At 31.1% G+C, this 15,328-nt stretch overlaps 1 protein-coding gene across 7 annotated transcripts in view; it reads left to right on the forward strand.

Annotated features, from left to right (window-relative positions):
* Positions 1-15,328, forward strand: part of LRRIQ1 (leucine rich repeats and IQ motif containing 1) — a 323,563-nt gene that overhangs the window by 195,083 nt on the left and 113,152 nt on the right. For all 7 annotated transcript variants that reach the window (XM_051963292.1, XM_051963295.1, XM_051963293.1 and 4 more), the window contains one exon: positions 721-822. In XM_051963292.1, the coding sequence (XP_051819252.1) occupies positions 721-822 (102 nt within the window). The remainder of the gene's footprint in view (positions 1-720; positions 823-15,328) is intronic.

Genomic DNA, 15,328 nt, shown 5'->3' on the forward strand with positions numbered 1-15,328 from the left:
TTTCTCAACAGAAGACTTGGATTTGAATCTGGCTCTGCCATTGATTGGTTATATGACTTTGGTCAAATTCACATCTTTTCTGACACTAAATCTTCTCATCTTTAAAATTAGAAGGCTAGTCTTTATGATATCCAAGATTATTTCCAGCTCTAAATTCTATGATCCAGCCCTCATTCTTCCACTATTGATTGTCATTGTCACAGAATGAATCAAGTGGTAGAAACAAAGAAAAGACATAATAGGCACTGTTTAAAATAGCTGAATGAATTGGTAAATACATTATATCTAACTGAGACATATTTAAGTTTTCTTCAATTTCACCAGAGGTATCAAAACTTTTGGAAATTAAAATATATTCATAATACTAGAGGACAATCTTGGCACCAAAGGGAAGAATAAAGAAGAATAAAGAACACTATTAACTAAGAATAAGATATTAATAATAAATGATTTACTTTGAAGGTTTTAAAATATTGACAACTAATCTTTAAAATCAAAAGGCAAAAGTATATATATATATATATATCTATATATATATATATATATCTATATGATTTGCATCATTCTCTTATTTAGATAATAAATTTAGAAGTAAAAGAGTATCATTATTTCTTCATATAAATAACAAGAAAGGGTTTAAAATAACTTAATCAAGAAGAGCTATTTCAGGAAATGATTGAGCTAGAAGTGACCTTTGATTTTTAACTTCTTTTTGGCTAGACCCTGCTGTGCGCCTGGCATTGTTCAAAAATAATGAAAATAAACAACCCCCTGTGAAGCCAGTGAGGAAAGCATACCCTGCCAGACAAGGGTATTTTGAAGGTAAGGGTCAGTCACACCTATGGAGTAAGTTACAAACATGAAGACTGAAAATGGCTTCAAAATAAACAAAAATTCTTGGTAAAGTATTGAGAATATAGTTTTAAAATATATAATAGTATTCAGTTATAATTGAGTAAAAGTAAAAAATAATACTCAGCAAAAAATTTAAAAACAATTATCATCAGAAGTATATTTTGCAATTGTACTGGAGTTATGTTAACTTCTTACATTTTTAGTGGCATATATATGTATGTTATATGTATATACATATATACATTTGTATATGTGTGTGGGGTGGGTGTATTTATGAAAACTTTGCATGAAACATTCCTCTATACACATAAGATATATAATCATATATATGAAAGTTTGTATATGCGTGTATAGATATATAGACATATATATGAAAATTTTGTCCTCACAGTACATAAAGATTATTCTATTTCTTTCTTTTTTTTGGCTATTTTGGTGTGGGACTGGGTAGCTAAAAGTTGAAATGAATATGCTATATGACATTGTTTATAGATTTCATTAAATTCTATGAACTTTCTATTGAGGTTTGAAATTCTTCAATAGATTTAGGAATATCCTTTTTTGACTTTTGCTAGAAAAATCTCACCCACCCCAACTCCTCCTTGCATTATTTACATTATTTAATAATAGCACTTATCTCCAAGAATCATTGTGAAGATCAATGAGATAATAGTTGTAATGTGCTTAGTCCAGTTCCTAGCACATAATAGACACTATATAAATATTAATTTTGATTTTTTATTATTTTTAAAATACACATCAAAGTGTTCAGAAGAGAGAATGTTGATTTTACTATTTGAAAAATAAAGGGATTGCTGGTATAGAATTGAAATGTTAACTAAATATGACTAAAACAATGAAATAGCTGTTTCACAATTATGAGACTCTATCTTTCTCTAGTAATACCTATACTTTCTTAGAGGAGTAATAAAGCAGGGAAATAGAATAATATGAAATGCTTAGGCCTTTCAGTTTTGCTTTATGAATTTATGAACCATTAATAAAAATTTCAACTCATTATTTTCCAACTTTATTATTCCCAAAATTGAAATAATGTTCCATTTCTTGTGAATCCATGTCTTCATATGCTATTTTTAAAAATTAATACTAAATTATATTCTAGCCACAGGAAAACATAGTTTTACTTTCAAAGGGGCCAAAGATACTAAACATGAATTTTAAACATTTTATTACTGTGTGAGTGAAAGTTTGGGTTTTCTTTCGTGAGTTCTCTAAATATTTTTTCAATAAAAATAAGACTTGTAATTTTAAGCAAGCCTAATCTCCCTGCTGTATTCTTAATGCTATAGTTTTATTTCTTTAAATGGGGGAGAGAGCGGAAATTCTAACTAAAATCAATAGCAACTCCACAGATGTTACCTGTTAAGTAGAAGGATTGTTACTTTGGAAAGGGGATGCCCTAGGAAGAGAGACAATTAGAGCATTTTTGCCCCTTTAAACTGGAACATGTCTCAGTAGTAGATGAAGAAAACCTTTTTATTATATGAAATTTTTTTGACTATTTCTAGGGGACATGCAGATTTGTTACAAATTAGAGCAGTAGATGTACACATGTATGGAGTCTTTGGTGTGCACTATTTATGAATGAATGTGGAAAAATACACACATGTATATGCATATGAGTATATAGTAGGATTAGCCAAAATAATATTGGATAAGGTGACCCATATATGTATGGAACATTTTCATGCATGCTTCATTATATAAGGCAACATATTTGTACTTGTATTCTTTCCCCATGTGAAATGTGTTTGGTTTACTTTTTTTTTTCAACCTCAAGTGCATCTGGCATTTCATTAATTTCACAGAGCAGCTTTTATGTACTTACCAAATTTTCAAGAGACTAACAGGCATTTGGAAAAAAAAAAATTGGAAGGAAAGAGCTTTGCAAAAACAGTTGTATTTGGAGATTTGCTTTTTTTTTTTTTTTTTTTTTGGATTGGAAAAATGCAAATTAAATTAACAATTGGACATACTTCCTGAAGAAGTGAGGAAGGTCTGATTTAAGAGTAACACTTGCAACATCCATTTGGCAATATATCCACTGGGGATGGTAGTCTATGGAACAGTATATGGAACATCTAGGTGCAATGGGAAACCAAGGGTGGTTTGGCAAGAATAACTTATAATTCCCTTGGTTTTGTTTAAATTAAGCCATAGTGTCAGTTGAATGCTATCATTCATAATTCCTACTTGAAGATGGTTTTGCATGAAAATAAAAAATTCCAATCTAATTTTTAGTATTTTGCTTTCTTCAATCTGTGATTTTAAAAAATATTCTCTATAATAACTTCTAGGACTATTGAAATAATGATATTTATTTAAGTAATTATTTACTAACTTTCCCTTATACCTGTGGCTATATTAAGATCCATAAAATTTAAAGAGAATATTTTTTAATTTCTATGGACCTATGAGAAAAGAAATATGCTTACTTTGAGGAAAAAAAAGATAACTATCAATTAGTATATCTTTTTAGTTATTTATTGATAAAAGTTACCAAAAACTAATTCTTTCCTTTTCCCAGCTGAGCGATCAAAGAATGAATAATTATCCCTTTCTTGTGTTCTATATATTCTGTAAAGCAGCTTGCTACTAAGAGAACATTGTTATTCTTTCACTCTGCCCTCTTCACGAAACATTGACAAATGAAAGAGCTATGTCCAGATGTAGGACACATGGTGTAGTACCCAAGCTGATGAATTAAGATTCTGGTACTTCATTAATACAAACATGTACCATTTGTCAAGGTCTGGCAGACAGGGCCTGGCTGCCAGGTGTAGACCTTTGACCAGAAGAAAGCTGAGTAACCTGCTGACCTACACCTGCTTCCCAGTGTAGATTCATTCTTGTGCCAAGCTTTTTGGTAAGCTCATCCTATAGAAAGAGGCAGAGAACACAAGAACCTTAATGGTTCAACATGGCCTTTAGGCAGCTAGAGAGGGGAGCAGTGGAGCTGAACCTGGACTCAGGAAGGCCTGAGTTCAATTTTGACCTCAGACACTTATGGGCATGTCACTTAATCTCTGTTTTCCTTGGTTTCCTCAACTATATAATGGAGACTTGTAATTATCAAATAAGATAATATTTGTAAATTGCCTAGTACAACGCCTGGCACACATAGTAGGTGTTCCATAAATGCTAGATATTATTATTGTTATTGTTATAATTATTTACTGGTTCCAATTTTTGGCCATCTACTGGGCCTGCTTGCTACTTCTATTACTCTTGCTCTGAGTTATTCTAGTTTAAGTTCTGGATGCTAACTGCTAATATTAGATCTTTGTATCTTCCTTGAATCCAAATCAAATTATCCATTACATATTTGCTTTCCTGTTTCTAGACTAAAGGACAAATTTAATGTCATTCCATAGTGCTAATTATTTACACGAAATTACTAATATTAGTATGGACTCATTTTCTTTTTTTGTAGGAAGGTGCTTTTTTAAGATGAGGTTCTTGACCTCTTGAACCTTAGCTTACAGCAGAAATCACACACACACACACACACACACACACACACACACACACACACACAACACACACCCTCTACTATAAATGTATGTAAAAGGGGAAGATTGAACAATCCTGAGATGTATATCTTTAGCCTGGAAGGAACCTCATCATTTTTTGTGGTTATCTCCTCTAAGAAGGTTAAATTGAAATGACAGAAAACCATCTCTTCATCATCCTTCATTGTGGAACCCAGAATCTCTCAGGCTCATGAGATTGGGACTTTTGTGCTATACCTTAGAAATCGGATCACCTATACTTTGAAGTGTGGGAAGGAAACCCAAGCAGAAGATGTACCAGGATCCTTGGGGTCTAGACACCCTTGGCAAGGCTGCACATATGCATGCTGCCATATGTTAGCAGCGTCCATGGCTGCAGGGCAGGGAGAGAAATAACTCTCTCCCACTCCTCACAGGAAGTCCCAGAGAAAAAGTTCCATTCCACACATTCTGGAGACAGGAATAAGAGAGCTTTCATAAGGATTGCCTCTCCTTTTAGAAGCCAGTAAGGGAAATGCTTTATCATGTCAGAGCATAAAATTTGAGGGCACTTGGATAGAGACTGTAATCCCAGACGCCTTGGATCACTTTACTACTTTGCACATATAATAACTTTAGTTAAGACTAGATTACTAAAAGCACATCACTGTTTCAAAGTGCTATGTATGATCACAGAGGAATGTTAGCTTCTTAGACTTTTTTCTGGCAAAAGTAAGAAGCAGCAGCTATGGTAGGAACCACCCTTCTCTCTATCTCCTAACCCTTTCCCACACACACCCTAGGTATTCTTAAGGAAAAAAAATGAAGATTGATTTGGACTCAACATTTATTCCTTTAATACTCTATTTTGAATCTCAAAGTTGGTGGTGTGTTGCAGTTTCATGAAACAGAGGTTGGACTTCACATTTATTATGAATTTCTCAGTTGAGGATCCCTTCTACCGATATAGATCTATACTTTCTCTGCAACTTAAAGTGTTAAAGAGTTTCCTGATGCCATAAGCATACTTAGCTACCTATATGGGAAACACTATACCAGTTGTTGAAAGGGCCCAAGGAAAATGGGACAGATCTCTAGGAATTCTTATTTAGTCACTGGATACAGTTATAGGAAACATTTTCAAGTCAGTTTGTTCTTAAGGAAGTTATAACTATAGTATACTATAGTGCTTAATAAATGCTTGCTGGCTAACTCATCATTTAAAAGTCATATTTATGGAAAAAATTGAGAATAAAACCATTTTTATTATATCAGTAAAAAAGAGAAAAATCAGAATAGTCTCTAAGATATCACTTCATTTATTTGATGAAATGTTAAAAAAGAAAATATTAGTAATACTTCTCTGTGCCCTTATCATGTACTTGCTCTATCCGAGGGTTGCTTAATCAGACCCATTTTGAGTCAGTAGTACGCTGGTATATTGGATCTTAAAGGCAATAATGTGTAGTAGAGATTGTATTAGAAATGAGAACAGGAAACTTGGGTTCAGATATACTCTCCAACACTTATTGACTGTAATTATGGGCAAAAAAATTTAGAAATGACTTTTTTATTAGCCTGTTTCATCTGTAGGATAGAAATAATATTTATACTATCCACCCCATAGGAATTTTGTGAGGAGAATTTTGTTAACTTTAAGTGTTTTATTAATATGAGTTACTTAATTCTTTATCTTTTGGCAACTTCTAATATAATTTGCAGATTAATTGCCATTCTCCATTAGTAGAGGAAATTTCCTCAACCAAATAATTGCATTGTATCAACTTAATCACTAGTCCAATGATTGTTTTAACTCCCTTTCCCTCTGCCTCTCCTTTTTTTTCTCCTCTTTCTCCTTTTATAAGACTATGCAAACATATAATCTAAAAACATATGTGAACACTATAAATTATTCATGTATATGTAGTACATATGTATAATTATAGTTGAATAAATATAAAAATAATATTTTAAACAAACTATCCTTTTAATTTCACTTTTAATGAAATTTTAATTTCTAAACTTTCTCCTTTTTAATTCCTATTACTTTAAATAAGAATTTATAATAGTCTCAACTTAAAAATATAGTTAATTCAGAAGTCAGATGAAATAAAAGTACAGTTAATTCAGAAGTCAGATGAAAGCATCTAATATCAATGGTTCAGTAAGTCATTCTACTATGACTGCTTTCCATATTATTGATAGCTAGATTTGCATCTGAGCAAGCTGAAGGCAATCTCTTAATTTTCATGACTTGAGTATATCTACACATAACTAGTTATAGAATAATTTCTTTTTGGTGCTTTATTGCTGTATGTTCCACTCAAACTAAAATGTCTGTTGATTGATCACAGACTGTTCACGCTGGATTTTAAGTTAATTTTGGAAATCTAGTCCAAGTATTTCATTTTCCAAATGAAGAAACTGAGGATCAAAGAGGGATTAAGCAGAATGTTATGGTGTGTTTCTCAAACTGTGTGCCATGGTGCCTTGGGGAATCATGGTAAACTTACAGGATATTTCAAATTGTTGACCTAACTACTTAATGTATAAAATTGTGGGTATTTCTTTTGACCTAAGAGCACCATGAAAAAAAAATCCATAGACATATGATGGATTCCATGAAAAAATAAAGTCTGGGAAACTTTATATATATATATATATATATATATATATATATATGTGTGTGTGTGTGTGTGTGTGTGTGTGTGTACACATACATACATTATATATGTGTGTACATACATATATGCATTATATGTGTGTGCATACATATACGTTATGTGTGTGCGCACATACACATGTATATATGTATACATATACATGCACATATTATATATATGTATATATACATACACACATGTATATATGTGTGTATGCATATACATACACACATTATTTATATACACACACACACAGAAAGAGAGAGGGTAGATAACTTGCTGGTCTTGAAGCCAGAAAAACCTAAGTTCAAATTCCATTTGACAGTTTAGACATTTGGTCCACCATGACCTTGCATAAGTCACATGACTTTTTAAAATATTCATTTTGTTTGAAAAGGATCTAGAGATTTTGGTGAGGAGGGGAATGATAGTAAGACATAGCCAAAAATAGTTTTCTTGGCTATTAGTTTCTCAAATTAGAGGCTACCAGAAAAAGGCTGGTTGGCCATTTATTGAGTATATTACAGTAAGATTTTCTTTTGAGATATGAGTTGGGCTAGGTGGACCATTCCAACTTTAAATTGTGATTCTCTGAGCCTTAGGTTCCTTTTCTATAAAATGGGAATAATAATAACACCTAAGACTGATGTGACGTTCAAATGAAATAATGTGTTTATCAGTCTTGAAATGATACATAACTGCTGTGTGATGATATATCATCTCAGTTATATTCAAGATATAATTTTCATGACAACCTTCTGTGCCAGAAATTGCTGACATAGGAAGGCAATGCGGTACAGTGAAAATAATGCTAGTTTTGATATCAGAAGATCTGGAATCCAGTTCTATTTCCTCATTTGTAAAATAAAGGTTTTTGAATTAATGATCTCTTAAGTCTTTTCCTATTTTAAGTCTCTGTGAATCTAATATTTTATAAATCTTGGATGAGAAGTATAACGTTGGTAGACATTACTTTTTATTACTTTGTTAAGGAAACCATTGAATAGGTAAATACATTCATAGTGTCATACTATTCTATTAATTAGGGTGGTTCTTGTCAAACTTCATGACTATAAATGATTTGTTTTCCCCCTATTCTAAGGGGAGAGGGTTTTTGTAGCTCTTTAGTTTTTAACACTCAACTGAAAGGGTAGTGAAGGTGTGGTGTATTTGAATGTGAAAAACTTCTTAACTGTTACTGAGCAGGCAGAAAATAATATGAAAACTATTTGTAGTGGAATTCTTTTGAACACTTGAGTAAATCATGAAGATATTATTATTCCTGACTAAATTCCCTTTTACTTTTTAAGACTATTCTTTGAGGTGTCAGAGAAGACAAAAAAAATAACTTTTTGTAAATATACTTAGTATTTGGTGGCATTTTACTGTTACCTGAATGCTTCTGAATATGTGTATATACATACATGTATATGAATATAATAGATAGATATTGTAGATATTTTTTAATGACACAACATTTTTTCATAAAAAAGTTTTCATGTGGCAATGAAATGAGTGAGTTTCACATTCAAGTGAATTATCCTTTTATGTTTTACCGGGACAAATTTAGTATTATAAAATATCTATTTTAGTTATATTTATTAGGTAAATTTCATCATTATTTGAATGCTTCTGAATATCTATACTATATGTTTATTCACATATATTTATATCTCTATATCTTTTAATGACCTAGCATTTTAAATGAAAATTTGTTTTCATGTGGCAATGAAATAATCTAAATGAGTGAATTTTATGTTTATGTTGAATGATCCATTTTGCTGTAAGTTTATCAGGACAGATTTAATATCCATATCTGTCTTAGATATTTCTAAAGTGATGTTAGACAATCAGTCATCTCTACCCTGTGTAAGGCCTTGAACTTATGTAGCCCACCTAAGTATGAATTAAAGAAGAAACTGATACCTATCAACTTATTTGAGTAGTAAATTAAATTATAAAAATCAACTGTTTGAAACCTTTACTTAAAGATGAAATTCCACAAATAACTATTGAGAATTATATGCAAGGCAATGAATTTTTGAAGATTTTTTTATTCTTTTACATTTATAAGCAGGAATGTAGCCTTAATTAAACAAAATGAACAATTCTGAACTTATTAACCTGACCCTAATGAATAATGAATATCACTCTTTATATATGTTATTTCTTTTTTATATAAGTTTAATTATTTCTGTTATTTGATAGGAAACATTTTTAAATTTATTTAAACAGTATTTTATTATTTTATATACTTGTATCCTTATGTTATAAATGGGAATTATTCTATTTATGAGAATAACTAACCCCAAATATAAATTGCAAGTTAGTTAAAATCATCTTTTCTTTGTAGCTCTTTTAAAGTCATGAAACTATATTTACTTTAAACTGCTAGATTTTGAGTTCCATAAAGATAGATAGCATGTCTTATTTAAACTTTATATCTCTCCCATCACCTAGAATATTTTTATTCTCTGCAAATGCTTATTGAATTAGCTAATGAACTAACCTACCTATCACTATGAAAATCATTAAGGTCTAAGAGTTAATTTCTAATTTCAGAATTTCTCAAAATTGTCGTTTTCACATAGCAATGAACCACTCATGGTCAGAAAATACCAACTTGTGTGATTAGATAACTATTCTACTATAGTTTTGTAACTTAGTTGCCTTAATTTTCTGCATGTAACAGTTTTCATCAAATTTGTAAGCATTGTCAATAACTTTTTTAAAAGTAAAACAGATCTAGTATCTTTTAAGAGCATGTGTATTCCTTTTATAAATTTGTAATATTCTTGGTTTCTTTCCATTTTCCTTTGACCAGAAAAAGGTTGAAAATTTCAACGATAGGAATTTCAAATGGGATTATCACTTCTGTGATATTATTCTGTGAATATTATAATATTCTGTGATAATATTCTATGAATATTATAATATTCACATATACATATATATTTATATGTATGCATGATGTGTGTGTGTATATATATATATATGTATATATGTTAGATTCACTATCCATTAGCAACCATTAAGGTTTCAAAGACAATTGTATTGGCCTCAAAAAGTCAGTGAAAATATCCAAGATACTTTTTTATAAGAACATAGAATCTTCAAGTTCCAATGAAAGGTTCCACTAGTGATGCTTAGTAAAAGTTTAATTTACTTAGCTATTTTCAAAAATAATTTCTTGAGTATTACTTTTTTTAAGAAATTAAAAAAGCACTGGAAATTTTTCTTTATACATCATATTCTGCCCAATCTAAAAAAAAAATCTTGGAAAAGTTAGGGACTATAGGGACTGGGTAGGGACATGGATAGGAAGAATTATCCTTATCCTTTTTTTTTTTTCTTTTCCTTTTTTTTTTTTAACTGAAACTGTATGCCAAGTTTTAGGTTTAGTTAAAAACCCCCTGCAAACTGTGCTTATGGAAACAGCAATTGATCCTTCCAGCATTGTGTTTTTTAATACACTATAATGCATTTCCAGAAAGCATGAGATCCTTATCTTGAGATGTGATGAAATGCATTAAAAAAAAATAGCATAGAAGAAACATGCCTCATAAAAATCCAAATTTTGTAGCTGATGTGAGCTCACACAACAGAGTTTATCACATTGCGATATTTTCTCATTTTTTAAGGAATTAATGGCTCTCCACCAGCCCTTTAACATGTAAAATGAGTAGGTTACTTGTGTCCAGTACATCCAAAAAAGAGCCAGGATAAAATAAACATAAGGAGTTGGATATCTTGGAAAAAATCTGTCATGGGTTTGGGTTAATCATCTCCAGAAGAAATTCAACTTGATGCCTGAAATGTAAGACTTCTTGGAGAAAGCAGAAAAGCCTGAGGCAGTGTTGATCTGAAGGAGTGCTCGCCATGGGTCAGAGCTGCTCTTCTGGCAGAGTGCAAACCCAGTTCACAACAGCGGCACTCTGAAAAGTTGTAAAAGACTTCAGGGGCCTTCCAGTGCACGCACTAGAGCTTCAGTTACATAGTTTTAATGGCCCAGTTTCTTATTATAAAATAAAACTTAAAAATAAAATCTGTGCCTAATTTTCCAACCTCCTGTCCATCAATGATAACATTGCTTCCCTTAACATTTGCAGAATAAAACATTCCTTCGCGTTTATTGCCAAAGAAAAAGTAAGTAAATATGGAACACCTTTATGTGATCCTATGTTCATAATAAGATGAGCTTGGGCTTCCACATATTGGAAAAGGGTAATGGTATTATGATAATTTTCTTTCATTGTTTTTTTAAGGTTTAGTTCTTTCAATTTAGAGTTTTTCTCATTGTCATTTCTGATGCTACCAGTGTTCAGTATGGAAATTGCACATGTTTGCAAATTTAGAAAACTAATATTGATGCCAGTATCCCCAAACTGAAAAATTCAGATGAAATAGTCCTTTTTTTTGTCTTTCCTCATGCTACTTCCATATCCCCATTGTCATGTTTTGTTCAAAATGATATCAGGTGAAAAATGAAAGAATACTCAAAGGATAACTATTTTGAGATAGACAGGTGAACATGATCATCTTCCTTAGGTGGAAGGAACATTTGTTGCCCTATTGCCATGAAAAGTATAAAATACTTCTTTAAGAAGAAAAGTATTTGAAAAGTGTTTGTCTGTCTTACCTCCTCTCTCTCCACTTCTTAATATTTGTATTATACCTGATTGCCAGAAGAATTAGCCTTGGACTCATTAAGTGGTTGAATAAAATATTTGAGCATTTCCTAAAGGTCAATTCTTGTAATAGTTTCATAAGGTGGCTTCAATTCTCTGTGCATGAATGTGCTGGCTTCATTTTCAGTACTTTTGTCCATTGTCAAGAGTCTAAAGCTTTGGTTCTTCTTAAAGGATATTTGCAATCATATATATGTATAATCTGATCTATTCAAAGAAGAGCAGTACACACCTTTTAACAATGCATGAGGCAATCCTTTTGAATGAATAGAGTCTTAAGTGCTGAAGCATTTCAAATCCTTTTTCATCTGACCATTTGGTGACCTGATAACTATTTCCTGTCCCTAAGTAAGGTTGTGACCCAGGTCTTAGAGTGCAAAATGCAGATAATTTTAGAAACAAGTTAAATCCACAGAGTTGACATGTAATAGAGATTTCAGTTAAATTCTCTTCTGAACTGAATATTATAACACAGAACTTAGATTTAGTTAAAAATAAGTGAGGAATTTTTGCCTTAGATTCATTTTTTAAAAAACATCAAAAGTCATTGTTTTTATTTGCCTTCAAATTATTGAATGCAGAGTACTAAATTTGTGAATCTCTTAAATGAGTAATTTCCAAATTTTTCCTTTTCCTGGCTAGTTTTTTTAAAATTCATGTTTGTGGATATCAAATTGTATTGAGAATTATTTTATTTAAATGACAGAAAAAAGAATCACAAATATCATTTTAAGAATGACAATATCATGCCCAAATGTTATAACAGTATTTAAATAACCATAATGAGCTGAAACCCATGAAGGAGATGTGTTTGGGGGAAGAGGGATTGGGAAGGTCCTATACATTTTAGAGATTATGCCAGGAATGTTTTTAATCCCCTCTCTGAGCTTCAGAAAAGCCCATAGGGTTTGGATTAGAGGAAGAATCTTACAAGGACACTACTGATCTGAAAATGTAATTGCCTTTAGTTTGTTTTGACAAAAAAATTTGTTTTTCCATCACTTGGACATAAAATGCAGTATTATGAAATATTGATTTCTTTTAATGAGGTCAGGACATGTTTCCATATAAAAACAGTTTTAATGTTGAACATACATTTGTTGCTTTTTTCCCCTCTTTTTATTACTAATAAAGTTGTGGCTCAACCATATAGTCAAAATACATTTTGAAAGATGTGAATGAAAAAAAAAACAACTAAATCTTAAGATGTGAATGAAAAAAAAACCTAAATCTTAAGTCTTTGAAATTGAAATAGTTATTGAAAATTCTCTCTTATTCACTCTGAAGAAAGGCTTACACCTTTTATAAATCTCATATAATCTGTGAAAATACAAGAGAAGCATTACAGAAGCTCTCAGATAAGGTTTATGATTACAAGTTATTCAAAACTGAAGTCTTTGAAATGTGAAAAGATTCTAGCATCTTTCTTGGAAGCATTATACTATTGGCTTTTAGACCATATAGATGAAACTGTATAGAGTACTTTCCAATCCATACTAAACAAAAACTCTGCCATGAAAAACATGGAACTGCATAAAAATTGAGTTGAAATTTGAATACTTGCCAATGTCAGGGTCAAGATTTTATCATTATGTTTATTACAGCATTTAAATTTGGAAGGTGCCATCATATTTTTTGTATGTATGCATGTTTTTAAGTAAATATCAAATTTGAAGATTTGAAAAAGTGAATTTTTTTTTAAGATTAAACATGTATAAGGAGAAAATCTTGTTGAAGGAATACTATCATTTAGATAATAACCTGTTGAAATTGGGTACTGAATTAAAGCATCTAAAAGCTCAGAGTCAAAGTAACAGTGATTTTTAAAAGACTATTTGTGTTAAAGTAATACATACTAAATCACTGAATTGGGGCCCTTTTTAAAAAAAGACTAAATTTTAAGAATGGAGAAAAAAGATGAGAGATGATTGACAGTCCACTTTTTCATTCATGACAGATATGGAATATGTGCCATTATAGTGAATTTTCAAATTTGAGTTTAGGTTCTGAGAAATTAATGTGCTACTCAATTACAATTACATTTTCATTGTCATTACTACCAAATGGAAAAAAAAATCTTTTAACATTCATTTTTTAAAATTTGATTCACCAACTCTTACCAAGTTTTTTTTTTCCCCCTCTCCCAACTAAACTTTCAGGAAAACACATAAAGTGAGCAATATATACCTTTTATTAATATGTACTTTTTGCCAAATGCTTATTTTCTGAGTTGAGTGTTTTATGTTTTACGAAGAGTAAACAGAAAGTCATATAATCCCATAGAAATAATCACCTGAGAAAGATTATAGAATAGAGGGGTGTGTGCGTGTGTGTGTGTGTGTGTGTGTGTGTGTGTGTGTGTGTGTGTCTGTGTCTTGAATCCCTTTGGAAAGCCACCTTTCAGAATATTTTTTAATGCTTCATATAATAAAACATTTAGGATAACAAAGGAAAGCAATTACACTGAAATGTATTTGTCAAGTTCTTAGAACTTACATTAATGAGAACCTTTATATAGAGTTTTTTTTTTTTCCATTTTGACTTGGAAAATAATTTTGTTCTCAGTCTCAAGAATAGGTTTTTCATTTCTCATGGAGTAACTTTATCAGGTTAAAATTTTCATAATGTTAAGGATTAAGTGTCTTGAAGTATATTATATAATCTAAAATTCATTTTAAATGATTAATGAATATTTAAAATTCATTTATTCACTAAGTACAGTGCTACAAGAGAATTTCAACATCTGCCGAAAAACAAACAAAAAAAAATTTGAACAAATTAAGAATAGAAAGTAGCACTGGATACCAGGAAAAGAGTTCCGATTTAACCTACAGATGACCTGGCCTTGTTTGTTCAGATGACAGTTCTAAAAGTGTGCAGAGAATATTTCTGTCTAATACAATTATTTGCCGCGAGCCCTGACCTCACTGACTGTCAGGGAGCAGATCTGAATTGGCCCATTCTCTGATATCGTGACATTGCTTCTGTTGCCTCGATTGTGACCTCTGATTGCATGATACCCTTGAGAGTTCTATATAATAAGCGTGACTCCTGGTTCTTAGCCAGAATGGTGGGTCCGCTTGTGTAGATGTTTGTCAGTCTTTGTTAGTCTATGTTACTCATGCTTCAATAGTATATATCCTTCTGTGGTGTACTGTACCATTTCTTATATCTAAATCTCCCTGAAATATTTGAGTTTTCACCTCATAAAGAGTACTTTTTGTTTAATATCTATTTTTAAAAATAGTTTATATAAGTTTACCATTTCAGAGTGGAAAAAAATAAGATATACATAAGGCTATATCATTAATGTGTTTAAATACAGAAAATATAAATTTACATATCATATTCCTGTCTAAATCTAATCCAGCATAGACCTCAGAAAAGCAGTCTATTATATAATTTTAATTAAAAAAATAAAAAGTTGATTGATACTATTTCTATGGTTTCACTTAATGAAAAATAAAGGGCCAAAAAGAGTTAGGTTCCACTTACCACTCAAAGGGAACAAAATGGTTCTAGAACAGTTTTGATCATAGCTTGACATGGAGCTGCTTTAACCATAATTTCTCTATATAGCAGCTTGATTAGAATGATTGATTACTAGCAA

Source organism: Antechinus flavipes, chromosome 5 (assembly GCF_016432865.1).
Source record: "Antechinus flavipes isolate AdamAnt ecotype Samford, QLD, Australia chromosome 5, AdamAnt_v2, whole genome shotgun sequence".
In the NCBI taxonomy this organism is placed as follows: Eukaryota; Metazoa; Chordata; class Mammalia; order Dasyuromorphia; family Dasyuridae; genus Antechinus; species Antechinus flavipes.